Here is a 26,609-nt window from a genome sequence, read left to right on the forward strand (position 1 = left end):
GCTGTGTGGGAGAGATGTTTCTATTTTTGTGCATATATACATCTCTGGGCAAAGCAGTGCCTGAGCTATTTTCTACTGTATATATGCTCACTCAGCAGAAACTGAGCAGAAGAAGATCATCACTGCAGCTGGTTTAGACTCACGCAGCTCGCCCACTTTGAGGATCTCACAGACCATCTTGGTCAGCTCGATGCTGCTGCGGCCAAACGGACACTCGTGCTTGTCTTCTCGACTGCTGTTCTCCAGGACGATCTAGAAACACAAACAATCACATAAGCCAGGCAGGAAGTATCAGGACTACGCCGTTAACGCTCCGAATATAACAGATGTGCCGATGAAGGAAGAACACTTTGATCTATCCTGAAAATGTGATGCCACTTTGGCTCGAGGCGAGTCACCGGCACAGTGCTTTATGGTTATTGGTAGATGTAAAGAAAATAATTGTAATTCACGTTGGCTGGTTTGTCAGCTTGAAAGGCCATTTTCATAAAACCACAATGTAATTATAGTTATCTGACCCTCTAACCTATCTGCTTGAAAGCCCAAAAACAGGGAATGAAATCTCGACAGCAAAAGATATTCACCCTACATATGTGTATGCTGGTCTTGTGCCATACATTAGGCCATCAAGGTCCCATTCATTTTAACTGGTGACAGTTTAATTTAGGAAATTGGAGGCTGTGTTTCCTCCCTCTGGTTGACTGATAAAGGCACTACTACCAAGACATCTCTTTTCTCATATTCAAGACACACACACAAAGAGAGAGAGAGATGGAATTGAATCATTTACATCGTCTGTGCTGGGCAACTTCATGAAATGCAGTTTTAGCTGAAAGAAAATCTGGGAACGATCCAGAAACTACAAACAAGTGAATGAGCTGGAGGGAAGAAGGTTTGGTAGGAAGTGGAGGTGACGAAGATAACTATGACCCATAGAAGACACTGAGCAGAGTGTGTGTGTGTGTGTGTGTGTGTGTGTGTGTGTGTGTGTGTATCCGTCCACATGGAATAGAACTGCATATGAAGGAGTGTGTGCATGCTCACCCTGATGTAGGCGTCCTGGTGGTGTCTGGCGAAATACAGCATGTTATCCAGAGCAAGCATGCCTGGGGGGATCTGGGTGAAATCCACAGCTGGATTCACGTGGTTCTGAGAGGCAGAGGACGGGGAGACATGCACTTTATTCCACCACATATATTGTATTATTATACTTCTAGGTATCATCATCCATTGAATGTGATATTTTCCCCCAAGAAAAAGCAAAAGTCAGACCACAAACTGTTTCCTACTCACAACTTGAGGTTCAAGACTCACAAACCATGAAGTGTTCCAACTGTTCAAGTTGACTGCAGTATGAATATCAACTTGCAGAGGCATGTTATTCTCTTGGAAAAGGTAATAGGTACTCACTCCACTACTGTGGACTGTGGTGTGATTGGATCCACAGTGGCACAACCTTACAACTGTGATGAAATGTTTCAAATATTACTTGAAATTCTGATTTGTGCACCGAGGTACAAAAAAGCTTTTTAACAAAGGTACCCCCCCTCCCCCTTTAAAATGTGTGAGACAAAACCGAAATACAGACATTTCTCATCAGCGTCAACTATGATGTCAAAATGTTCTTGATTTCACCTCTGACGAGATCTTTTGAAAAAGGTTATCAAATAAACAATTGTACACTCTTTTATTGGGTCAGATAATTGTCTCAAAAATAATAACATTCTAAAAGAATAAAACAAATTGACATTTTGACAATGCATTGATTGAACTGCACGGCCCTCTTAGATAGTGAAGCTATCTTGAATAAAAATGAATCCATATGTAATATTCACAGCAGTGAATTAATTTAAAAACTGTCTTTCTCCTTTAAATATAGTCAGAAAATACTTCAAGTATACAACATTATTAGTTTGGCCTAAAACCACCAATACCCAAAATGTTAAGAAACAAACTACAAACTTTGCAAAAAATTCCCCACATTTCTCAGGCATCAACACCACAACCTCCCATAACATCTGAATATTGTATGAGCTGTGCAGAGAGATTGCTGCCTGTGCTGTCACAGTCCATCAGAATTAATTCTTTCCAGACATCACGGAAAATTCATTCGACAAATGATTAAATCCACAGATACACACGCAAACACATCACTCTGAAGCTAATCTTGAGTTTAAAAAGATGAGACAGGATGTTGAAGAGAAAAGCGATGGGAAGAGGAGAGAGGAAAGCAGAGGATGAACGAGGACTGGAGGAAACTGACATCTGGCTCATCACTTTGGCATTTCTATCTGACAGGAAACAAACGTATTGGCTTAAACAGATACAGGCATGCAGGAGCATGTATGATGTGGACAAGTGAACGATATTCCAGTGTGTGAAACAATCCCTAATTAAAAAGCCTGAAGGCCTTAGAAGGGAAACAAATTTTGTCAGCAGTGATACAATCTATGTGTGTGTGTGTGTGTGTGTGTGTGTGTGTGTGTGTGTTTGCAAGCTGTCATACATGGAAAGCAGACTAAGAATTTCTGGGGGTGTTTTCTCTGCACTAGTGGAGCCAAAGCAGTCCGGTGGTGTTTACGGAGCACACTGCAGTGGGAGTTTGGATGGGAAGAGCCCTGAAACAGCTCGGGGCTTACACCGAGCCACAGTGGGTTTAGGTAACGTTCTGGTGCTATAGTTAGACTGTGGAATACAACACAAAGTCACACAATAGTATATAGTGTTAACTACATTCAAACTGCATCATGCTTGAAGGTAGAGAGATGAGAAAGTAGTAAAGAGAACACCTTTTGGGGACAAGGTGAGCGAGAGGAGACGAAAAAGAACGAACACAGTCATTCAAGATGAGGAAGAGAGAACTACGATCAACATCCATAAACACAAAGCAACACATACAAACTTGTGGTGGAAAGTGTATTTCTATTTTTTTTACACATCATATAAATCACGGCAGGAGCCACTTTTCAGATTAAAAGCTCTGCAGGATTTGGGGGTTTAGGTTTAGAGTTCGCAGAGATGTTGCAGATTGCAACCAACTCAAACTTCTCCTGAGTGCATGTTGGAAAACTACGTTTTTTAAAATGTATTAAACCAGTGGTTCCAATTGTTTTAGTGTGCACCCTTTTACAAAGAGCAGTGTCTACTTCAGGCTCCTTTGTCATGTGTCACAGATCCAGGAGATTTGTGTGGCAGAACTTTCCTACCACATGTATCACTTCCGGCCCCTTCAGATGTATCTTGTACCCGTTTGAAGGGTGCATAAAGCCGTGAACACCACACCTCCACCAGCTATAAACAGTAAAAGGATATCTATGGACTAATCCGTAATAACCATGTAATAATGTCATACATGTCATTTCTCTGCAGAACTAGCACGTATACGTCATATATTTGAAGTATAATTTACAGAGAAAGTCATGAGCGAATGAGTAAACTTTATGTGACCTTTGAAAAACATGCCAAACTTACAATGAAGCCGAGCTTCTTGTAGTCGCGGGTGTACATGGACTTGCGTTTCTCGATGCTGCCGTTGTTGGGCTCACACTCCATGTCGAAGGCGATTCTCCGCAGCTCAAAGATGATGTCCCTCTGAGCCTGCACACGCAGAGAAGAATATTAACGTGCTGCTCGTGAGTCCATCCGTCTTCTCTTCCATTCACCGTTTTGTAATTTCAGAATGCTTCAGCCTCATCTCCGCCGTCTGGGGTCTTGCAGTGCCGAGGGAAATCTGGCCAACCGCCAGTTTTGTTGTGTCCCCAAAATAATCTGCCGAATCAGCCCCTAACTGTACCTTCTTGTGTGATGTAGGCTACAGGTAAACAGTCGTGTTCTGACTGCTTACTTCTCACTTCTTATCAAGCCAAGTCCGGTGAAAAAACTAAACCAACATTAAATTGATTCTTTCTCAGTATTCGAGAGAGGCCGGTATGTCGTACTCCTCTGAGCCGTAGAGCTCAGTTGTTGCTCACTCCGGGACATCTTGCTTCTTTACATCCACTGTCTTGCTGACAATGTTGAGAAAACTAAAGCAGGAGTTGGTTTTGGTTAATAGGGTTTGTTGAACATAACAGAAATATATAAAGTCACCAGCCTTATTATGGAAGTTGTTACACACTATATGACTTCCCTTTGTTGATTGCTATAGAACTAGATCTGGATCGCTTTCTCAGTGAATTCCTTTCAGACATGTCTGTGAAATATAGCTTGGGACCAAATCTATGTTCATATGTTTATTGCTTTGAAGATAATGATGTTCCCTCCTTTCCTCTTTTGACATTTCTGTATGCCTTCATCCATCCATCACTCCATGTGCCAGTCACAGTCTCCCACCTGGTCCTGGGGATCCATCTTGGTCATCATGCGGTCCTCCAGCAGGTTGAAAGTGAGCACCTGCAGGACGTACAGCTGGTGGGCCATCTCATCGTTGATGGGTGTGGGGCTCCGGATCACGCTCTACACCGTGTGAAGGACGAACAGAGGGGGAAGAGGGGGAGGTGGAAGAGCAGGGGAGAGGAAGACCGAGAGGTGAGTGGAAGTGTTAGATGTGCAAATGGAAGTCAGGTTTCGGGGTCAGAGAGACGAGAGATGGATTTTGGAGGAAAGCGACATGAGATAAAGTGAGAGAATGAAAGGATTTGGAAGTGAATCAGGAGGATGAGAAAGTCAGATGCAGGAACAAGAGAGGGGGAAATGAGATTAAACACAAGGTAGAGGATGAAAGAGAGAAAAGGGAACAGGTGTGAGACAGTAAGTACAGTAGATGATAACCAGCGACGTGAGAAAGGAAAAGTGGCAGGTGTCAGTTTCCTTTCTGAAATCACACTGGTGCTGAGGGATAAACCTGAACAGAGATGAAGAAACAGAGAGCCAGAAGGGGACAATGGAGAGGAGAAGAGACACTTCGACTTACACTGAGAATGATGGAGCGCAGCTGTTTCTGGGCAAGAATATGGGCCATCTCCTAGAGAGAGAGAACAAAAGGGAGAGGGAGGGAGGGAGAGAGAGAGATTAGGAAGAGCAGAAGAAGAGTGAGAAAATGAAACAATTTCTATAGCATATAACAACAAATGATATATGCTTGGGGTTTTCTATGTTGATATGAGAAATTAATCTGAGCAAAATAAACATAAACAGCCACAGGTCACTGCAAAGTATGCAGTGACCTGTTGTATGAAATAAGAAAGCCATCCCAAAGAAGAACGTAATCTTAAAAATGGATACTAAATGCACTAACTGATGTCTTCTACAGTGCAAACTACAAAGTGGGCTGATCAAGGGTGCACTTACTGTCAGGTGACAATTTAGGATGTCCACAATGTGCTCATCAACCTACCATATCGTGTGCAGTGAGGAAACAAAGTCAGAGACAGAGAGACAGAGAGGGTGAGTGAGTGAGTGGGAAAAAACAAGAGCCTGCGAGGAGGTTAAATAAATAACTTTCTGTCAGTGGTGCAGCTTGTGGAAGAAGGAGGAGGGCGAGGTAACGGAGTCAGCATAATGGTGGGACGCTGGGGGATCAGAACAATAGCTTTACTTATGGCTGAATCCTTACCATGCACACACACACACACACACACACTGCCATCCATTCTTTAAGACACACACACACTTAGAACTAAAATAGTGTCGTCAGCACTTTGCATGCTTTAAAAATGTGTCCCCTGCGATAGATCTGCATATAAAAGAACCTGACGTGATGATCAGGTACTATCCCACACCATCACATTATAAAGGGGCCTCTCTGCCAAGATAGAAATGTCTGCTATAAACTTATATTACCGAGCATGCCTGCACCTGAGCAAGAGGACATGTTGTTCACTTAAAACAACCCAATAAAGTTGCTGCCAACCAACCGCATGAATCCAATTTAGAATAAAAACATTGCCCATTTGGCATCAGCAAAAAAAGAAGCACTGCAACATCTGCGTGCGCTACAATCTGTAGGCAGTGATGCTGTGGAGCTCTTTTCTGCCTAGCGTGTCTTTTACTTTGTATGCTGCATCGGAGAAAAGCCGTGTGGGTTGCATCATTCATTATTAATGTCAACGCCCATCGCTGGACCCTATGGTGCCGATTCAGGGAAACATGGCATGAGCTATGGGACAAAGCGTGACATAGATGAGAGAGGGATGAGTGGAGAAATGAGAGCATCTCGCATGCATGTCACTTCTGCAGAGGAGTAGAGAGACAGTAGGGGATGAGGGGTTTGTTGTGCTTTAAAATTCTACTGTTCTACTAGATTTGATTGTTTCACGAAACATAAACACACAACATACAATCACAGGCACATTAAATATGTGTTACACGTGTTCACATGTACAGGTAGCATGTAAAGCTCACTCTCTCCATCACGATGCTGATGTACGACACAGTAGACCGTATGCAGTGAGAGCGGTATGCACACTGCAGCCTCACCTGTCTCTTCTCCTCAGGAGCTTTGAGGAAGAGAGCATTGATGACAGCAATTGTGTATGTCTGAATATCTTGATCAGTCCTGGCAATAGAAAATAGCACACACAAGAATATCAAAACGGTTATATACAAGTAGATTATTATCGTTATTATGGTTTAAAATGCATTCATCACAAAGTATGAGACATCGATAGTTCCAAAGATGAGTCGATCTCGGTAAGTTTTCATACTGCTGGTCCTCTTACCCTTGGAGATGTGGGATGAGCTGCCCGATGGTGATCTCCTGCGCCACCTTGTGGTAAAGATCCTGACTGTTGAGCACCATGGACTCCAGGATGGCCAGGGACCGCTGCAGCACCGCCGTGTCCATGGCCGACTTGTTCACGTAGCTGGCGATCTGCAGGAAGGACAGAGCACGGGTAAAACAACACATTTTTGTCACTTAAATTTAAATATAAAGCGCAACTGCCAACCAGTGCTTTTATGTTGTGCGGTTTCATATAAAGTAGAAGATAATTATGTATCAAGGGGAGTATCTGTTTGCAAAGAAGTCAACTGTATACCACGTTACAACTTCATTTCACGCAGATCACCACCATACTGAAGAAATGCCACTGGTTTGCTTTTTTCCGTATGACTTTATTAGCTCCTCGAGGGAAAATAAAAACATGTCACTTCGTTGTTATTTTCACACGAGACAGAAATACACACGCATGCACAAACAGGACCTCTACGCATGCATCGATGCAGAGAGGTCAGAGCGAGGGGAGTGCTGTGGAGACGACTGTTTTAGGAGAAAATACCAGATGTCAAACCTTATATATATCACATAGGGCCTGACATTATAATCCTGTTGTTATCGTGTGTAAGTAAACAAAGTCCTCCTTAACTCCCTGCCCTGTGAAATGAGACATTTTCCTGGCTGACCTTCTTGATGAAGGCCACAGAGAAAGTGTCCCAGGAGACGATGCCGTGGTCCATCAGCTCCACGAAGGCCGTCAGAGTGAAGGACAGCAGGTCACCGAAACTACGAGACAACACAGACACAGACACTCATAGACCAGCAGATGGTTTGAAGCAGCGTGTAGCTGCAAAGCCCATATGGCTTGGAAAATAACGGGGAACGAGCGGTCAGCAGAGACAGAGAGAGGGGTGCCGAAGAGGAGGAGAGGGGGCAGGGGATCATGGGATTCATTCTGCCACCAGGCTTACTGAAAAGAGAGCGAGACAAAAAGAGAGGAAGAAATGGGAAAGAGGTTTGCGATGCAGTGCAGACAGACTGGCCTTCAAGGAACAGCGGGGGCCGTCTGAAGGCCAGCGGGAGCCGGCCAGCACAGTGTGGCGCTCAACCGGGACCAGAAAGCTACAGAACAGAGTGAAGTCATGCAGTTACACCGATATCAGGAGTAATACATCACTCTGCCTCAGTAGAGGAGGGCAAAGCAGGGAGCACGTTAAACAGATGCTATATCCAACACCCAAAGCTACTTGAAGTTTTGAATTCATGATTTAAAAAAAGGTTGTGTAACTTATGGTTGGTTAGACGCTTGAAGTTATTTCTGCTATTTTGTGTTCCAAAACGTTCAGATGTTGGTTAAAGGTTTCACAATATTGCCCTCTACAGCTTAAGATTGGCATTGCACCCTTCAGGCTTTTGTTGGTTCATCCTCTATGATACATTTATCGTAGTGTTGTCGTACTTGCATTCTGTCAAGGGGACATGAACATAAACAAAAGCTATGGTGCTATAGTCAAGGCATATGTTTACATATGCAATATTAAATCTAAACTCCTTGCGAGAGTCCAACAATTTGATGATGCAGTTTCATATTTCATAATGCATGTTAAAGTTAGTCTGCAGAGCTGAAACACTGTCAGATTAAACAAGAAAAAACAACCACAAAATGATAATAAAATTAAAGAAATGAGTTTTCAAGATACAAATATTCCTAAAGTGGATCAAGAGAGAGCATTATGGGTCAGTGCTGCTGCATTGTAGATGATTAGTGAACAGTTAAAGGGCGATCAGTAACCCACGAGACAAAGAGATGGTACTGGGCATTTAGATGGCATACTGTGGTTAACTACACAATGCTCCAGCTTAGAGAGAGTAATGGAAACCTCGTTGATGGATGACGTCCCTGTGGCGATAGAGGCTACTGGTTAATAATGCTGAAGAGAAAGGAAAAGTAGCTGAATAGTCCATCACAGCGAGCACACTGATAATCACCCTGAGCAGCACCGCGTGTAAAGAACACCAAGATTTAATTCAGGGCTACTTGTACCAACGGTATATGCAACTGCACTGAACCTTTAATTTAAAAACAGAATTTGTATTTTTTTAATTTCACTAGGTTTTTAGAAATAAATCTTGGCTTTCTTTCAGTTTGTATTGAAGAATTAAGAAGTGTGAGTCCCAACACCACATGCAAAAATTGATATAGAAATGGAAGTGGCTGTGTTATACAACTTCCCATAAGGCACTGGGGCAAAAGCCTTAATCATGCAGACTCGGCCAGCAGGTTAGCAAGAGCACACAGCCAATGACATTACCCGGCCGGGGGGGAGGGGCTTACCAGGGCTTCATTATCTTCTGTAGTTTCTGATAGCGTCTGCAAAGATTTAAGAAACTTTGGTGTCACAGTTGAGAATCAAACAACCAGATGTTCTAGCCAGCACAGAGCAGCAACAGTACACATCACAACCTGGTGTCAAGATAATGTGGAAAGCTCCCTGAAAGAGGAAACCAGAGCTCAAGCAAATCTACTACACAGCATACGAATGATTTTGGATCGTATACATTCAGACACAAGCAAACTGAAATGTCAACATGTCATTCAGTTTAAGCTTTCATACTGACCTTTAGTGAATATGTTGAACAAGTAATGTGACTCAGACCGTAAACACACGCCAAGCAGAAACAAAGGTTTGCTGCCAACCTTCAATGTCCGAGCTTTGGTGGAGATGCACAGAAAAGACCACGCACTTTCATTTCACAGTCTGTACTATCAATAAAATGCTGCTGCAATTTAACTTGCACACAAATAAGTAAACAATCGAATTAACAAATACATTTAAATGATTGAGAAAATTCAAGACAGTTGTGTTTCTTCTCAGAATCAGTGTCCCTGTTACTCGGCACCGTCCACTCACTGTTTCCATCGGGCTACTTCCTGTAGGATGAGTTTCAATGCAACAGTAACAAGGAGCGTGGACGCTTTCAGGAAACTTGTGCTTTTATCATGAATTCTCTAAACACAATTGCATTCACCTCCATGTTACAGCAGGACTCTCTAAAATTGTGCAAATTCAACAACATCTGTGAGGGAAATGTTTTTGTCCTGTTTCTTTGGGTGAACTTTAAAAATACAACTGAAATCCCTCTTCCAGTCCCTTTTGAATGTACAGCTGGTCGAGGTTACATTGTACATTCTGAACACCTTCCGAGTCAAAGCACATTAGATGGTTCATGTTTTAATCAGCAGAGGGCGACGTCTGCCTTTCACTCGAGGAGCGTGTGTGGGCAGCAGCAGCAGCAGCAGCCTGCCAACTTATTTCCACATGAATACAGGACAACATCTCTGGAAGAAGAGATCACAGACTGCTCTGCCCTCTCGAGTCTCCAGCTCTGAGCCTCTTGAATAATTACAGGTCACCAAGTTGGTTGGCAGGCACACTAATGAGAGTGTGTGTGTGTGTTTCAGACACCAATACCTATCTGTGTTTCATAAGCTTCTTCTGTTGAGTTGGAAATGCAGTCGAGACGCACACACGCACACACACACGCACTAGTGTTGAATAACTGATGTGATGGTGATCTACATAAAAACACATTTAATGAAAGAGCCAGAAGCAGAGTGGAATCAACATCAGTGCTGCTTTGACAGCTCCCAGCAGTGAGCTCGAACGAGGGTCAGATATTTGCTAATTTGAACACAAAAGGAAGAAGAGGAGGCTTCAATGATTTGCTGTCAAATAAATAGTAGAAGTGAGCGTAATGCCAGAGCTGCTGTCTTATACCCACAAATAGGAGATTGTTAAGTGGTTTCTGCTTAAGAGGAGACATTCAACATCTGACCGGAGTTTGATCTTTTATGTATAAATGTGACAAAACAATCCAGAGCATGAAAGGACAAGTCATTCAGTGAAGTTTTGCTCAATTAAAAGAATCTAGTGGCCATAATTGTTTGAAATGCTTTGCAGAGTTCATTAGTGTGTGCTTGTGTCTCCTTATGCAAGCAAACAATGTTTCTTTCCATCTCGTCTCTCGCAAGGTACAAAGGAATGAATAATGAGAGATGCATGAGGCAGAAAACAACCTCGTCCCAGACGGTCGGCTGCTGCTGCCTCCCTGCCAGTGTGCACCGTGTGTGTGTGTGTGTGAGTGTGTGTGTAACTTGTTCTGGGTTATTGCTCTGACCGGAGCCTCGCACTCACACAGCATGCTATGGGAGCAAACACACAGACACAAACACACACTTCCCACTGGTATCACGGCTGAGAAATTCCACCTCAGCAAAAAATATCCTCACTTTAACCTTCAGTTGAGAGGCTCTCCAGAGCCCTCCGCTGCCATCACACACACACACACACACACACACACACACACACACACACACACACACACACACACACACACACACACACACACACACACACACACACACACACACACACACACACACACACACACACACACACACACACACACACACACACACACACACACACACACACACACACAGACAGACAGAGAGTGAGTTGTTGGATCTATTGAACAGTCAGAAATTCGTGGAGAGCTCTCTTCTCCTCTGTTGTGTGTAATGTCACTGTCATGGTCAGTAAAGGCCGGCGGGAGCCCGTGGGCCTGTTCTGCCCTGTCCAGCTTCTTGACGACACCTTTAAAGTGTGTCGTGGTATTACGACCTGGCTGTGGCTCCTGTGCCTCCGTCGCTGCGCTGTAGGCTCGACTGGACGTAGCTGAGCTCTTCAACAATGTAACAACCACGGAGATATTACATGGAGACAGAAATAATTGTGATTGAGGTTGGGCTCCTGGTGTTTTTGTTGGACAACTTTCTAAAGCCGATAGGTTTTGTTGACAGGGAAGACTAACTCAAACTATTTAAAGACAGGCTCTGTAATTTTCTCCTGTTTATCATTTATATCCACAGCAAGGTCACAAGGTGAATGTAAGAATTGAACCAAGTTTGTTTTAATGAACATGGATATTGATGCATATCTAGTGTGTTGGTGGTGCCATCAAATCAATATAAAGGGTCAGATGGGGCAAAAGATGACTTGAGCAGGTCAGTCAGCTGCGTTGAATTTAACCAATCAGAAAGCACAATGCAACTCATGTGTTCTGATAACTAAGAGCCAGACATTCATAGCCAAACACTCAATTGACTTTCATCAGGTTACACATAAATACATCATGAGCCGAGTATAGGAAACCACCAGAAAGCTATATTCCTCTAATCTAGTACCGTTATTGGCCACTCTAATACATTCCTCACACAGAGGAATGAGAAATGAAAGGAGTGCACTGTAACGACTAAACACAAACCAACAAAAGAGACTCACTCAGTCCCACTCTCCACCATCTGAGTGAGCAAGAAGATGCCGTCCAAGTTGATGAACTCTTGGGCGAAGGTGATGTCCCTCGATGCATTGGCCAGGTCCTTCAGAGACTCCAGCTTGGCATCCATGCTGGATGACTGGATCCGTTCATGGAGCTGGACTGCAGTCAGGTACTAAAGTGCAAAAATAAAAACGGAAATAAAAGGAAATATTAAATGTCGTGAAATAATAATAAGTGAGGTTCCTCTCCATAATGATGAGGGTTCTTAACAAAGAAATCAAACTCACAGGAGAGGTGGTCAAGCGCAGGATTGATCCGTTCTTAATGTCATTGCGATTCTGTGGAGATTTTCAAAAATAGAAGCAAAGGTTAGTGAGGATTTCTGTTTTCTTTACCTTGGATATTGCTGCCTGGAGTTAAGAAAACAGATTATCAAACCTTTTCTGTGATGTAGAAATTTGTGGCATCAGCAATTTGCAGAGCAAAGTTTTCATGGTTCCCCAAGGACCACCTAAAATCCATTATACGTAGAGAAGAAAACATTGCATTATTGGTATTAAAGGAGAGAACATGTTGTGTAAAATACAGCTAATATAATTGAAGTATGGAGATACAGAGAGAGGGCTTTTGCGAGAAGCCCTAAGATAATTATTTTACAGCCAAAAGGCATAGACACACATAAAAAAGCCAGCGCAGACTTACCCCTCACACACTTCTTTGATGATGGCCGAGAGAGGCTTTTTCTGTGGAGAAAGGCAAAACTACATTTAGACCACAGTCCAAACCAGAGTTCCTAAAATAGTATTCAACTCAGATTGAGCTGCAATTATTGTATATAGCAGGACTGACAATGAGAGGCTGCTCTGCAGGAGCCTGTATTTAACTGTCCGACTGTTGATGTGGGATCACTGACCATGTCTGCTGCGCCATTTCCTTTAATATTATTGGATGTGAAACTGCTTCCAGATCAGCAGCTGTGATGTTCTGCTCTCCTCCACAGGGGTGTGGAAAGCAATCTAGTAGCTTTACTTAAGTACTGTTCCACAATAAATTTAACATAGAGGTCCTGAAGTGAGAGGTCCTTCGTTTAGGATCTTAGATAGGAGATGCTGCACTTTTTACTTCATTGAAATTATTTGGCAGATATAGTTACATACAACACATATGATTAGTATGATTTTTTTATTGATTAAACTTTAGTAATGTTAAAACATTTTCAATAACTTCGGTCATATGATTACCACCAACAACAAATCTTCTCAATGCCTTTTTCTTTGGCCTGTCACAATCATTTTCACGTTATTGACTTATCGGGCAATTTATGGAGATCACCAGTCCTAACCTTCCAATACCAATGTCTGAAAAACCTAAAATAATGAACAGTTAATTGCTCTATTCATCGGGGTTACCTGCATTGTTATTATTATATTTATTAATTATTCATCATGCAAGTTAAGTTGTGACCGACTTTGAGTTGCATTATTGGAAATCTGTAAACCCCTCCAATTCTGACCATGTGTTGTTGTCGTTGTTGTTGTTTTATTCTGTCCTCTGTGAGTCAAACTCTGGAGCAACCTGTTCACATTGTAGTACAGCTACTTTTACTCAAGTAAAGATCTGACAACAGTGCAGCCCTAAGTATCACAGCCTGTTTACATGTATGTCTTATCCACGAGGTGAGGTTTGGAGCCGAGAGGGTTTAAAGGATGGTTACGGGTCTCTTATCCATGCACACAGGCACAACAACTATGAATACTAACATACGCACACACAGCAATTAAGTGAGCTTCTTTATACAGTCACAATGATTGTGTTGTTGCCGCCTCACAAGGGATTACCCTGAGCAACGAGAGAGGCTGTCGTGATGAAGATTTACAGCGAGAAGATAATGGTGGCAGGATGACGGGCATACAGTCGATGACAGGGACACAAAGGCAGAGAGGTGACAGAGGAAGAGAGTGGGCTTTTATGTGAACAGAAGATCTTAAAAAGGAGAAATACGCAAACTGAATAAGATGAAAGGAAAACAACAGCAAACACAGGAAGGATGCGAGTGGATGATCACAGAGAGAGCAGCAGAGTGCCTGTTGAACAGCGAGAAAGAGGGATAGGAGGAAAAGGACAAGTGAGTAAAGTGCATATGGAGGGATGAGGCGACAAATACAAGGAGTGTGTGTGTGTGTGTGTGTGTGTGTGTGTGTGTGTGTGTGTATACATGCATAATGCTAGGAAGCATTATCCTAATATCTGCCCGCTCGCCACGGCTGTCATCCTGAGGCTCTCTGGGACGACAGGACGCTGCCAGACAAAGTACTCTGAACTAGAACCGGCTATCTGTGGGCTTCAAAAGGAAAGTTTAGGATATTTGTAATGTTACCTGGAAATGAATTTAAAAACTTGATTAATCTCAGTTTATACAGCAGCTGTTTGATATTTCTGAGCTTTTTAAATGAGCAAATCATTAATTTAGCAACGGGTTGCAATATCTCTGAAGGCATTAAACCACTTGTGCATTGCTTGGAGCAATTCCTTCTCTCATACATGATCAAAGCATTTTCCAGTTTTTAAATTGCATTATTAATAACCTAATACATTTAAATTAGTTTGCGTTTAAATAACTAATATTACCACATGTGGAAAACTTTTTAGAACTTGTAATAAGTCAAGTTTGTCTCTTTTGAAATGGCCCTTTACTTTGTTATTGTGCCTCAACGAAGATGGAGATTACTCTTTTCTCCTCTTCTTTATAATCTACAGTATACTGAAACCTAAACTATATTATATCCAATACTCTTTAGCTCCTGCTATCTGACACAATTCTCCTTTCGAACAGGGAAGATAGTAGATACACTTCCTCTCTTTCTTTCCAAGGTCATTCAGTTCCACAACATGTGAACCTCCCCTGCCTGTATCTCTGACTTATGGCAGCATTGTCCGCGCATTCATTACAGACACTTGAAACCATTGTTACCTACAGGGCCACATTTAGTTGCATCTTTCTCTGCCTCTTAAACATTATAATGTTGCTGCTATTCTAGAGTAATTATGTGCGCACTAACATTTTCCCACAGGTCATAAAAACTAAATAAATACCTTCTTATATTTGGTTGGGTTTCTGGTCCTGTCTGATTTGCACTATACTTCATATCAACAAGTGGACCATTTATTCATCAGCTGAAGAAATAAGCATATAATGAAGACACACATTTAAAACATGCTAAAACATGGCATGGGCAAGTATTTACGAAGAGGTCATCTTTATAATCTAACCTGAGAAGTGAATACATACTGTGTGCATGTAAAATGTGTGTGTTGCTCATCGTGAAGAACCTACAGATAATCATAATCCAGCTCTGCAGTTCCGCTCTTCACAGCATTTGAGCTTTTCCTTTAGCTCATTCTTTTCATGTCTCAGCCGTAACTACTTTTTTTGTTTGCTCTCATATCATTGTCCAGCTGCAATGACGAAGCTTTGATAAACCCACCGTATTCTACCTGCTCAGCACAAAACAGCAGATGGAAAAAGTGGGTCTGGTAAAGACAGTGTAACGTGTAGCAGCTCAGGAGCTGGCATTTCCCTCGGGAGTTGGTGGAGAACCAAACGGAGCTACATACGTAATATAATCATCTGATGATAGTGTTGATCCTTAACTGCTAGATATGTAAATAAGCAACTGCTCACCAATAACTTTGCCATATGAGCTCAAAGGGTGATGAAATGTCCGTATTGAGTTCACGCTCAGTTAATGGAGGTTTAGAGAAGCTGTGTTTTTGTCACAGGACTTCATCAGTCATAACAAAGATGTTTCTATAACCAACAATTTAGGTTAAATATCCATTTAGGTTCATACTGCCTCGCACCATGACATTTTATTTGACTTAAATGCTCCTGCTCGTCTGTAAAACTTATTTTTTCCCTGCAGACATAAACACCTCGTCCTCTCCCTGATGTCCATCACATTTCTGCCGACAATAGTCTGCACTTGGACCAATTCCCCAGCGCTCCAACACAAATGTCGGACTTACGTGCCTTTGGGGCATTAAAAGGTATTTGGAGAGATACTGAAATTACACACACACACACACACACACACAGAGACACACACGCGCACACACACACAGCATATGACTCAGACAGCCGTTTGCTGCTGCAGGGCCTATTGTACAGAGGAGATGCAGAGGGATGTGGAAGAGTAGGGGGCTGAGGATGGAGGAGGCAACACGCAAGTATTACATTGGCAACAAAAGATGGGGAGGAGGAGTGAGAGGGGGTACGAAGAGGAGTGAAAGCAAAGGAGGACAAGGAGGAAGAACAACTGATAGGAGTAACAAGAGAAAGATGACAGTGAGCATTAAGAGAATCAGAAAAAAGCAGAGGAAGCGGAGGAGGAGCGGTGGCTGCGTGAAGACCAAAGAAAGACCAAACTGGAGCTAAAGACGTTCAACAATTCAAACTGCAAGACCGTGCTGATAACGGCTCCTTAAAAAACACGTCCCTAAATGTACACTTGAGTGCCTTAAGGTCCGCATGGCAAACCCAGAAGCACATGTACTGCGTAGTTCACCGTTTCATTCAGTGGTTAGTCCATTGAGACGGGCAATCGTGGCTGCAGTTGCCACGGTGACTCACAGCTTGTACAATCATTAGCCCATCTGTGAGTCACACGGAGGATGAGCCATTTACACACTGTATGTGTAATCAAACAACGTAACAGTAAACATGTCCCCCACCCCCACATGAGAGAAGTATTGTTTGTGTAAATCATTTCATTCACATTTCATCCCGCTTGTTAGATGCTGATCTCACAGCGTGGCCTTCACCAGATTCATATTTGAGCTGTTTGTTGGCACACATGCTCTTAAAGCCACTGATCAGGCAATCAGCTTCATGAAGAGTTTCATAGAAAATGTCAAAGGTATTGCTAAAAAAATTTAAGTTCACCATTTTGACCGTGATTTACAGCAACCACGTTATGAGGGTTTTCCGTTTTTTATATTTTTTCCAGAATCAAATTCATTTTAAGTTCTAGGTTCAGCTTTTACCACTTTTAACTAAAGTTATAAATAAAACCAAAAGAAAAGCATCTTTTTACACCTGTAATCTACACTAAAACTCTCCAGTATTATGGTTAAAATTAGATGAAAACCTAAAGACATGAACTTGTGATTAAATAGGTATCATTGCATATTGTTTTTAAAGTACATTTAAGCAATTACAGTATTAAAATTAATAAACCATAGCTGATTAAATCTTCCCTGTGGCATTTTAACATCAAGAGTAGCTAAAGATGACACGCGTGCTATCTTGGATGTTTTCTACATTGACCTTCTATATGAGATATTATATATATATATACACACACACACATATATATATATATATGAGATCCTATATGTATGGTACAAGATTAAGGCCATTAACTACAGAGCCTCAAGCATCACATTCAATGTAATGTCTTTATAGTTATTTCAAAGCCGCAGCTGTATTCCTGGTTAGACAACTTTAATTAAGGCACATCCTATCGCTAATTAGTATAATTGTTAGGGAGATGGAAAGATGGATCGTGCCCTGATCACATCTGCCTACCCCTTCCAGGCATACACCCCCTACCCCCCACACACACACAGATTATACTAACTAAGATAACTGTTTCCACAACAGCGGATTACTGAACCACTACTGTGTGGAGACTAAATGTGCACCTTGTCCAAGGGAGGTGTCAGACAGAAGAAAGTCTGCTTGCTTGTGTCTTCTAAATGTAGGTCTCTGTGGATTTAACGGACAGTGACGTGTGCCGATAAGTTGTTTTGTTGTTTTGGCTCAGACACTACCTACCTGGTCGATCTCCATGAGTTTGGGGAAAGCCCCCGGCCACTCAATGGCCACCTTGACGAGGTCTGCTGGCGGCGGCATGGCTGACGGGGATGGGGGTTGGGTGGTGCGGGTCTCGCGGCCTCACCCCTCTGTCACTGCTGCTGGTGGTAGCTCATCCACAACTGCAGGAGTGAGGGAGAGGATGGAAAAGGAGATGGAGGAAGACAGAGATGGATGGGAATGACAAGAGGGAGATCACGAGGAACATTAGTCAAGAACTTGGTTTCGTGATTTGATCTGTTGGCTTGCATTAAGGTCAGATATGATTATGGAGAAAGGTCATCGCTAAAAAAAACACATAATCTGTGAGAACAGTGCAGCACTCGGGCTGCTCATCAGCAGCTGCTAAATGCACATTGGCACTTAGTAGAAGCTACTGAACAGTTCATGCTACCACTTCATGCAACAGTTACAGGTTTAGAGGAAATTAGTTAATGTACCAATTACACCAGTTTTCTAAAAGTTTAAACAACGCGTATAACCATCACCATCTGAGGTCAGCTTCCCAGCTGCAATGTATACGGGTCTATCATCAGAGCCCGTGTAGAAACCACACATGCATTACCTGCCATCCTCTCGTCATCAGCCCCCGACTAGAACACCCCCCCCCCCCCCCGTCTCTGTGCCACTAAGGGTCCATGCAAATTCTTACAAATACCTTTTATCGCCCAACACCAAGTTATACAAACTAAAGCAGAGTTGTTGACACAAACATTGACACGTGCTTGCGGGACAGCTTAATTCAACTCAAACTGCTATTGAGGTCACAGTAGGTGAGTGAATAGAGAAGTTACATCGTTTTTTTTAAATAGATCTACTTGGTTTCACGAAGGCCTCAGTTTAGTAATTAAACTCAGCAGAAAGACACACGCCACCCTTCCTCACTAAAGGATGTGACTCTGTTTAGATATTTCCACAGGAATAAAAGGTGCAAGTGTCCCTGCAGTTTGAAAGACACATCATCCCCTCGTCATCCTGGAGAGAGCCGTCAACAGGCTGTTTAAAAAGCAGAACCCCCCAGCAGCGGCGGGGCCTGCCTCCTCCTCCCCCCCACAGCACTGCTGCTGACAGCTGTCCCTGTGTTCACCGACATCTCTTCTTCACCCCTGAGCTGGAGACATCCTCCAGCCTTCTTCTCAACCACCATCCCATCATCCCCAAACCCCCAAAAACAAGATCACAGGACTAATGACAGGCCCGGCAGCTACCTCTGTGGTCATGGTGAAGAAGTCGCTTTGTCCCGTCTGTCACACCCTCAAGACCACCACCCCCCCACTGGACCCCCTGCAGTTCCCACACAGGCAACAGGTCTTGCGCAGGCGATGCAGTCATGGCCTTCACAGCATCCTCTCCAGCATCTTGAGAACCTAATCCAGCTTCTTGATCCTGTTTGTGGACTTCAGCTGCTCGTCATCCATCCACCTCTGCCCGCAGGAGCTGCGCTTTCTCCTCGCTGCACAGGCCCGACTCACCTGCAGGTGGAGACTTCACAGACTGACCGACAGACAGCAGTACGCACGCTGGGGAAACACGCCACGCCCTCCCCCCACACCAGTTCTTTCCCTCTGCTGTTCTCCTGTCTTCCTGCCAGTGCACTCCTCTCAGTCACCCACAGCTGCAAGCTCCGTCACCAGTCCCCCAAGTTCACAATGACACCACCTCATTGGACCATCTCTGGACCATCTCTGTGGGGGGACCTGGGAGACTGACCACCCTGGTGACCAACGCAGGTGACACAACCTGGCTCTCAACGCTTAAAGACAGTGGCCCAAGACAGTCAGGAGGAGTGACTCTGCCGACCACCCCCCCTCCCATCGCCTCCCTCTCCTCTCCCTGTGTGCTGCTCGACCCTGTGGAGGGCTCCATCATCTCCCAGGACCTCCAGCAGGACCAAGTCTCCTGAGCAATCCAAGAAGGCCCAAGAGAGGGATGTTCTCTTCCTGAGTGAGGGAAATCATGAGGTCAGGGGAAGATGATGTGATGTTCTACACAGGCCCCACGCCCCATCATTGCCCTCCATCACCTCCATCACATCCTGGCACCCAGCAGCCACAGCCAAAGACAAGCCATGCATTCCGCATCATCCGAGGTTATCGGCTGCATCAACTGGCCGCCAGAAAGGCCTGTTGCCAGGTCCTGTTCACCCTGGGCACTCCAGATTGTCGCCTCCCTCCCCCACCCTGACACTCTCGCCATCAGTCCTCCCTCCCTCAGGAGGAGGAGGCGTCGGCCAAGGTCACCAAATGCCACCCCCATGACTGAGTTTTTGTCGGGCCGGGACGTGGATTGATCACCCCCCCCCCTGGACTGACTCTTCCCACCTTCCTCTCTTCCCTCTTCTTCCTCCTTCCTCCCTCCTCCTTCTCCCCCCCTCCCCCTCCTCCTCCCTCCTCCCTCCCTTCCTCCTCCTCCTCCCTCTTCCCTCTCCACTCACTCCACTCCACACAACTTACTTTAACTAACACTAAAACACACACTGCACCACAAAACACACACACATTGTTGTGTTGTTTGTTGTGTTGTGTCCGTTGTTGTTTGTTGTAAAATTCCAATGTCCAAACCAAAAACCAAAATGTGTCCACCAAAAACATTCTCGTGCAAACCTGTTTCTGATCATATATGTGATGATGCAATAGCCAGTAACCATGCAGGACAGAACCAGCTTTAAAAGCAGCTTATAGTACAGAGATTCTTCCTCTGCTTATCGGAGTATTGCTCCAATTTGATACACGGAGGTCAGCACAACCCAGCCTGTGAAAACATTTGTGGAATGTATTCTGTGGCCAGACCAATGCATATTTGGAATTAGCATATTGCAGATATCAGACAATATGCAGTATATAAATGCAAAATATGTTTTTTAAGAAATCTAGAAACGTCTACAAAGTGTGTCCACCAGGGATCACGGACAACTTTAAAATGTCTCGTACATTTTGTAATGATCAAATTGAATGGATCTCTATCTAAAAGCTTAATGGGACATAAATGTGTGTATGACCTACAAATATTGGCAGATATATTGCAATCAGATCTTTATAAGTTCTCAAATATGAATTTTGCCGTCCGTCTCGCTAAAGTTTGGAGACAACGACACAGAGTGTGGCATTCGAAAGATGAGTGTGTTTATCAGGCAGGGAGGGTCGGGTTTTTTCATGGCTTTCATGTGGCCCCCCCTCCGCCCTCCCCCCTCCCTTATGCTGCAATATCAAATCAGTCAGAGTAGAGATGACAAGGAAATTAAAGACAGGCGGTAAAGGAAATGGGCAGAGAGTGGACAAGGACGGACAGGTCGTAAGGCGAGTTAAGAGCCTCTTTTGGACATTCATTTCCCACCGAGACACACGAAATAGAGACTGGCATGTCTTCCGCTCGTCAAAACACAACTGAAATACACAAACAGGTTCTGAATCTGTACTTGGCACATCAATACTCACTCCTCCGTCATATGAACACACACACCCACACACACACACGCACACATTAAACCTGTATCCTCCTGGGTATCCCTCCCTGGCTTCTGTCCCTGTGCAGAGGACGACTGTGAAATCCTACACAGGAACAGACAGCCGGCTTACCTGAAACCCTGTGGCTTTCTAAAATAAGGCAGTTATAAACTGCCAAATCAGTCACTCCGAGCCCCACAGGGAGGGGAGCTGGGTAAAGCCACTTGGGTGTGCTTTCAGGGGGTCTAATTAAACCCACCGTCACAAAGTTATCAAGTGGAGAATGTACCAAGAAAACCCCAAAACTTGGATCATCCGAGTTCCTTGTTTAGAAGCCTGTTTTTATATTTAATCTCATTACATAATGCATTACAACTGGCTCAGGCTAATTCCTGGGAGAAAACTAACGAGCAGAATAGTGCACGTGTTGCTATAGACAACATGTGTGCATGTCGGGAGTCGGTCCGCTTCAGTCATAGTGCCGTTTCAATATTTCCATGTGTGTGTATGTTTGATGAGCATGTATCAAGCTCAAGATTGTTCACGTAATGAGACTGGCCTGGCCTTGTGTGCGAGTCCCGCCATAATGATCCACATAGCCTTCATTCAAGGGCCCGTTGCCATGGCAGCTGCTGCATCAATAGCTCAAAGCGTGTCATACTCAAGTCACGTTTGTCACAGCTCCCCAGATATGACTCACTCAACCCCTCTGCTTTGAATTTCAGCCATTGAAATATGACCAAGTGTGTTCATTCAAAATTAGAGTGTTTTTTGGTATCATTTGTTAGCTACCAGTGGCGGGCCGTGCATTTTCTACCGAGGCCTTCAATGCCGTCTTACTACAGCTGAACAACCTAGTGTAAGATATTAGTTCACCAGTGTTCCGCTGCGGCCTGCGGCGCTTTTATTGTGAAGGAGGAGACGGAAAGAGAGGAGTTGTGGGTTGTGAGTAGTCTTCACATGACACTGCAACAAGTGAAATATAATGTTACATATGTGAAATAATTGGACTGGAAGCAGCGCTGCCGTTTGGAAGCACAGCAACAGAGGAAGACAATGGTGCAATAAGAAAATTAAAATTACGAATATATATATTGTTTTGTTGTTGTTGCTGTTATTATTATAAAATAGCTATAACTTTGTAATTATGTTTAGGCCTTCAGAGAAGGCCTAGAAGGCCCGGACGGTCCGTCACTGTTAAATACACGTGACTTCTGTAACTTCAGTACCTGCAGCTGTGCATCACTCATCAACCTTATGCAGAAGAAAGTCCCTTCAGGTCACCATTCTTCATATATATATAAAATCTGTTAGAATAGAACATGTTTCTAGAGACGAGCCTTCCAGTACATATGCAGAGAATGTGTGAATGGATGATTCACAGTTATATTTGACAGAAAACAGCATGTTAGTCATCGATACACAGATTATCCTCCTTCTCAATGCTGCCTGGCGACATGGAGAGGAAGTCGGGTTAAGGCTATAAAACTGCCACTCTTGAGACCAACTGAAATCCCTCCAGACGAAACATGGTTAGAAATGTTGACAATATCGGTCTGCTGGTTTGTCTGAAATATCTCTTCAACTTTAAAATGGTTTACTATGAAACTTTTACAGAAAATCAAGTTCCGCTCAGGACAAACTGCAGCAACTTTGTCCCTTTTATCCTCCGACCTTTGCCACCACCAGGTTCACATTTGTGGTTGTTAAAGAAATGTTTCAGTTATTGGATGGATTGTTTTTGAGAGTTGGTTCAGACCTTCATTTCTCTCCACGATGACTTATACCTGCTGTGCTAATGACGTCCCCGTTTTCCTCAGCTGCACTTTGAGTTTTGGTGCTTTTAGGTAAAGGTGTGTATACCAACATGCTCAATTAAGATGACCAGGCATGGAGATGTTACTGTTCTTTCAGCTAATGCTAAGTAAAGCATCACAGTTGTAAACTCCGTCTCTTTTCAACTCCAAAAGAGAGCAAACTTTAAAGGTCATTTTAGTTTATGACCATTCTGGTCATTCATCGTAGTTTTGGCTATCTGCAATGCTAAAATTGTCCCCAATTTTAATGTCACAGAGTCAATTTCTAAGGCCTGATGAAGTGGTCGTAAAGATCTGTTGGCGGAAGAGTCAAAGTGAAATTACAGGACAGATATGCCAAAGATATATATGAGAAACAGTCACCCAGCAGAGGTTTGTGTGCGATGTTGCTCTGCTCCCACATTACAGTAATTAGTGAGCGAAATGCTGTCATAACTGATAGAAATGGAGAAATGGAAATCCGAGAATTACAAATGACTCAGAGATGAACGGCCTTGAGGCTTATTGATCACACACACACAAAATTGCTCGCTTATTTAAAAATAATAAAATATAGAAATAATTTGCTCTACATCTATAGAACATTAAACTGAACACACAAAGGTACCAAGTCTAATCTAATGATAGCTTCATTTCAAAGGGCTGTTTTCTACCGATACTCTCTAACTAAACCTGTGCAATATTGCAGACACACATATATACACCATTTATACCACAACACTCATAATGATATATATATATTATATATCATCATGAGTGTTTACTACAGCCTGGGGCGCAGTGTATCAAATCCCAATCTGTCGCTCTGGCATCTCATCGCAACCTCCTTACAGTGTAAATGAAACCTTGTTATGGAGCTGCGTCAGAGCGCTCAGGAGCAGGTCATTTACTGCAACCTGGCTCCGTACAGTGAGAGTCGGTGTTGATGCGTTGCTCTGCCAGAGGTTCAAACAGGCTAACAGGCTACAGAGTTCACTCCATCTTGTTGACTTACAGAAGAACATGTTCAGGATTTGACTCCGCTTCCTTCCTTCCTTTCCTCTCCTCTCCTCTTTTCCACTGTTCATTCATTTTGTCGACCACATCTGACGTTTCATTAATTCCTGCCAAGTCTCTTTCTCCACAGAACATATTCTTTTGCAGAAAGACCTCAAAACATAAATCAAACAATTAAAAACATTAAACAGACTCAATAATCTCTTTTTTCATTCCTTCCATCGTTTAGTTGCACTAATGTATGCAATACCGTGCTGCCAAAACCATCGCACCACTCAAACTGGGCTGCAGTCCAGCAGGTAGTGTAATCTGGGAATGTGTGTGTGTGTGAATTAATCCGTCTTCAAGCACTCGCCCACCTGCCGTAACCAAAGAGGCCTGTGCTGCTGGGGTACAGCGGCCAGGAGTCCTCAGGATTAGCTCCAAAGAGAGTAAAAAATAAAATCTCATGTTACCCTGTGATCTGATCTGGTGCCCGAGGTCAAAATTAGGAGCAAAATCATCAATACAGAGGGGAGAGCGGGTAAGAGGAGAGGAACAAAAGGAAAGAGAGAAGGCTCGTGATTTGTGGCGCCGCAGAAGAGTACTGGGTTTCACCTCAATAATTCATCATGTGTAATGTGAGGGTCACACCGTCAGTAGAGAGAGGGAAAGAGAAAGAGAGGGGATGGAGCGATGAAGGTGAGAAATGAACATGAGAGGACACAGAGAGGCAGGAAATGAGTGAGGAATTAAAGGATTTAAAGAATGGCAGACAAAGACAACACAAACTTAAGAAAAACTGAATAAATACACGAGGATACAAGGCAGATGGAAATGAGAGGAAAATTGCAAAACAGAGCGAGTGAAGAAAGACACAGAGCAGCTATCGTTAGAAAGCCCAAAGCAACATCCCTAAGCTGTACCTGGAAGTGAATTACAAAATATACATCTTTCCTTTTAGTAATACGGACAATAAAATGAATTTTTCTATACTGGCAATAGCTTTGCTTCTTTGGCATTGTGGCACTTGCCTCCCTACATTTCCAGCTCCGTTACAGAATTCAAAACCACTTTCTCATAGCGTGCAACAACTTTCAAAGAAGTTTGACAAAAACACAGCGTGGTGAAAAAATATGAATATGCCCGTTTTTGGTATTTACATGATTTCACTTTGAAGTGGAATTCAGACTTTTTTAGGACTCGTCGATGGAGAAAGTGGCAAACGGAGCGAGACTGGGGAACATGAATATCAAGGGGAACAAGTGGAGCACGTCCTTCCCTGCCAGCTCCCCCGGGGCCGTATGATGAACCCTAATGGTGTGAGAGAACATGAGGCAGCAGTTGTTTTTCTGCACAGGATGTCAATGTGACCAGCCAGCACCCCGTTTAGGGGGGGAAAGAATTAATTTTATTAATCTTATTCGGATGTCTATTTTTAGCTCTAATCCTGATGCAAAGTCTGATGCGGTACATAAACACATTTAACTAGAACGGGCACTCGGTAGAGCGCATACCTTCGCATATCACAAGATTGGGCATTGAATTATGAACATTTTGGCATTAGTTGCATGCCAATTGGACAAAAATGTATCGTGCTATGGTAAAAAAAAGATTTTGACCTTGACCTTGACCCGATTGATCCCAAAATCTAATCAAATGGTCCCCGGATAATAACCAATCATCTCACCAAATTCCATGTGATTCAAGAAGATTTGACCTGTTCATGACCTTTGACCTTGACCTTTGACCCGATCGATCCCAAAATCGAATCAACTGGTCCCCGGATAATAAACAATCATCCCACCAAATTTCATGTGATTCGGTTCAATACTTTTTGAGTTCTGCGAAAGATTTTGACCTGTTCATGACCTTTGACCTTGACCTTGGACCCGATCGATCCCAAAATCTAATCAACTGGTCCCCGGATAAAAAACAATCATCCCACCAAATTTCATGCGATTCGGTTCAATACTTTTTGAGTTTTGCGAATAACACGCATACAAAAAAATAAATAAATGGCGATCAAAACACAACCTTCCGGCATTTTCAATGCGAAGGTAATAAACATTTAGGTGCATTTTAAACTTTGAAAAGCTGTTGAAGTCACTGAATCTGACACCTTATTTTCCAGAGCTATTAGATTTACATACTGACGACTCTAAAAACTAAGCTGTAAAGTTCATACCCTTGAAAAGTTGCTATATGAATGAACGCCTTCTTCACAAAGGTTACTGGTGCTCGATCAAATATCTCCCCGATTCAATCTTTTGACTCATCTCATACAACAAAAACCGTATGGTACTTGTTTCAAACAACCGATACTTCTTAAGTAAATCTGACTCACCCTGACTATTCCAAGTCAAATCATTTAAAAACAATTTTAAGCTGTAATTATTATGGTTTCCAAAACAGCAACATCATATCATCAAATGTGGGCAATCAAACATGCTAGCACAAAAAAAACTATTTTTTTAGCTACTTTCAATCATTCATATCAT

At 43.2% G+C, this 26,609-nt stretch overlaps 1 protein-coding gene across 4 annotated transcripts in view; it reads right to left on the reverse strand.

The window, feature by feature from the left end:
• The window catches only part of elmo1 (engulfment and cell motility 1 (ced-12 homolog, C. elegans)), an 89,039-nt gene that overhangs the window by 40,663 nt on the left and 21,767 nt on the right, over positions 1 to 26,609 (reverse strand). For all 4 annotated transcript variants that reach the window (XM_056441430.1, XM_056441353.1, XM_056441497.1 and 1 more), the window contains exons 2-15: positions 17,835 to 17,995; positions 12,701 to 12,741; positions 12,437 to 12,509; positions 12,286 to 12,336; positions 12,001 to 12,170; positions 8,991 to 9,026; positions 7,342 to 7,441; positions 6,660 to 6,811; positions 6,418 to 6,496; positions 4,913 to 4,963; positions 4,333 to 4,455; positions 3,472 to 3,597; positions 1,045 to 1,149; positions 144 to 252 (exon numbers count right to left, since the gene is read on the reverse strand). In XM_056441430.1, the coding sequence (XP_056297405.1) occupies positions 144 to 252; positions 1,045 to 1,149; positions 3,472 to 3,597; positions 4,333 to 4,455; positions 4,913 to 4,963; positions 6,418 to 6,496; positions 6,660 to 6,811; positions 7,342 to 7,441; positions 8,991 to 9,026; positions 12,001 to 12,170; positions 12,286 to 12,336; positions 12,437 to 12,509; positions 12,701 to 12,741; positions 17,835 to 17,912 (1,294 nt within the window). In that variant the 5' untranslated portion in view covers positions 17,913 to 17,995. The remainder of the gene's footprint in view (positions 1 to 143; positions 253 to 1,044; positions 1,150 to 3,471; positions 3,598 to 4,332; positions 4,456 to 4,912; positions 4,964 to 6,417; positions 6,497 to 6,659; positions 6,812 to 7,341; positions 7,442 to 8,990; positions 9,027 to 12,000; positions 12,171 to 12,285; positions 12,337 to 12,436; positions 12,510 to 12,700; positions 12,742 to 17,834; positions 17,996 to 26,609) is intronic.

Source organism: Pseudoliparis swirei, chromosome 1, assembly GCF_029220125.1.
Source record: "Pseudoliparis swirei isolate HS2019 ecotype Mariana Trench chromosome 1, NWPU_hadal_v1, whole genome shotgun sequence".
NCBI classification, from domain to species: Eukaryota; Metazoa; Chordata; class Actinopteri; order Perciformes; family Liparidae; genus Pseudoliparis; species Pseudoliparis swirei.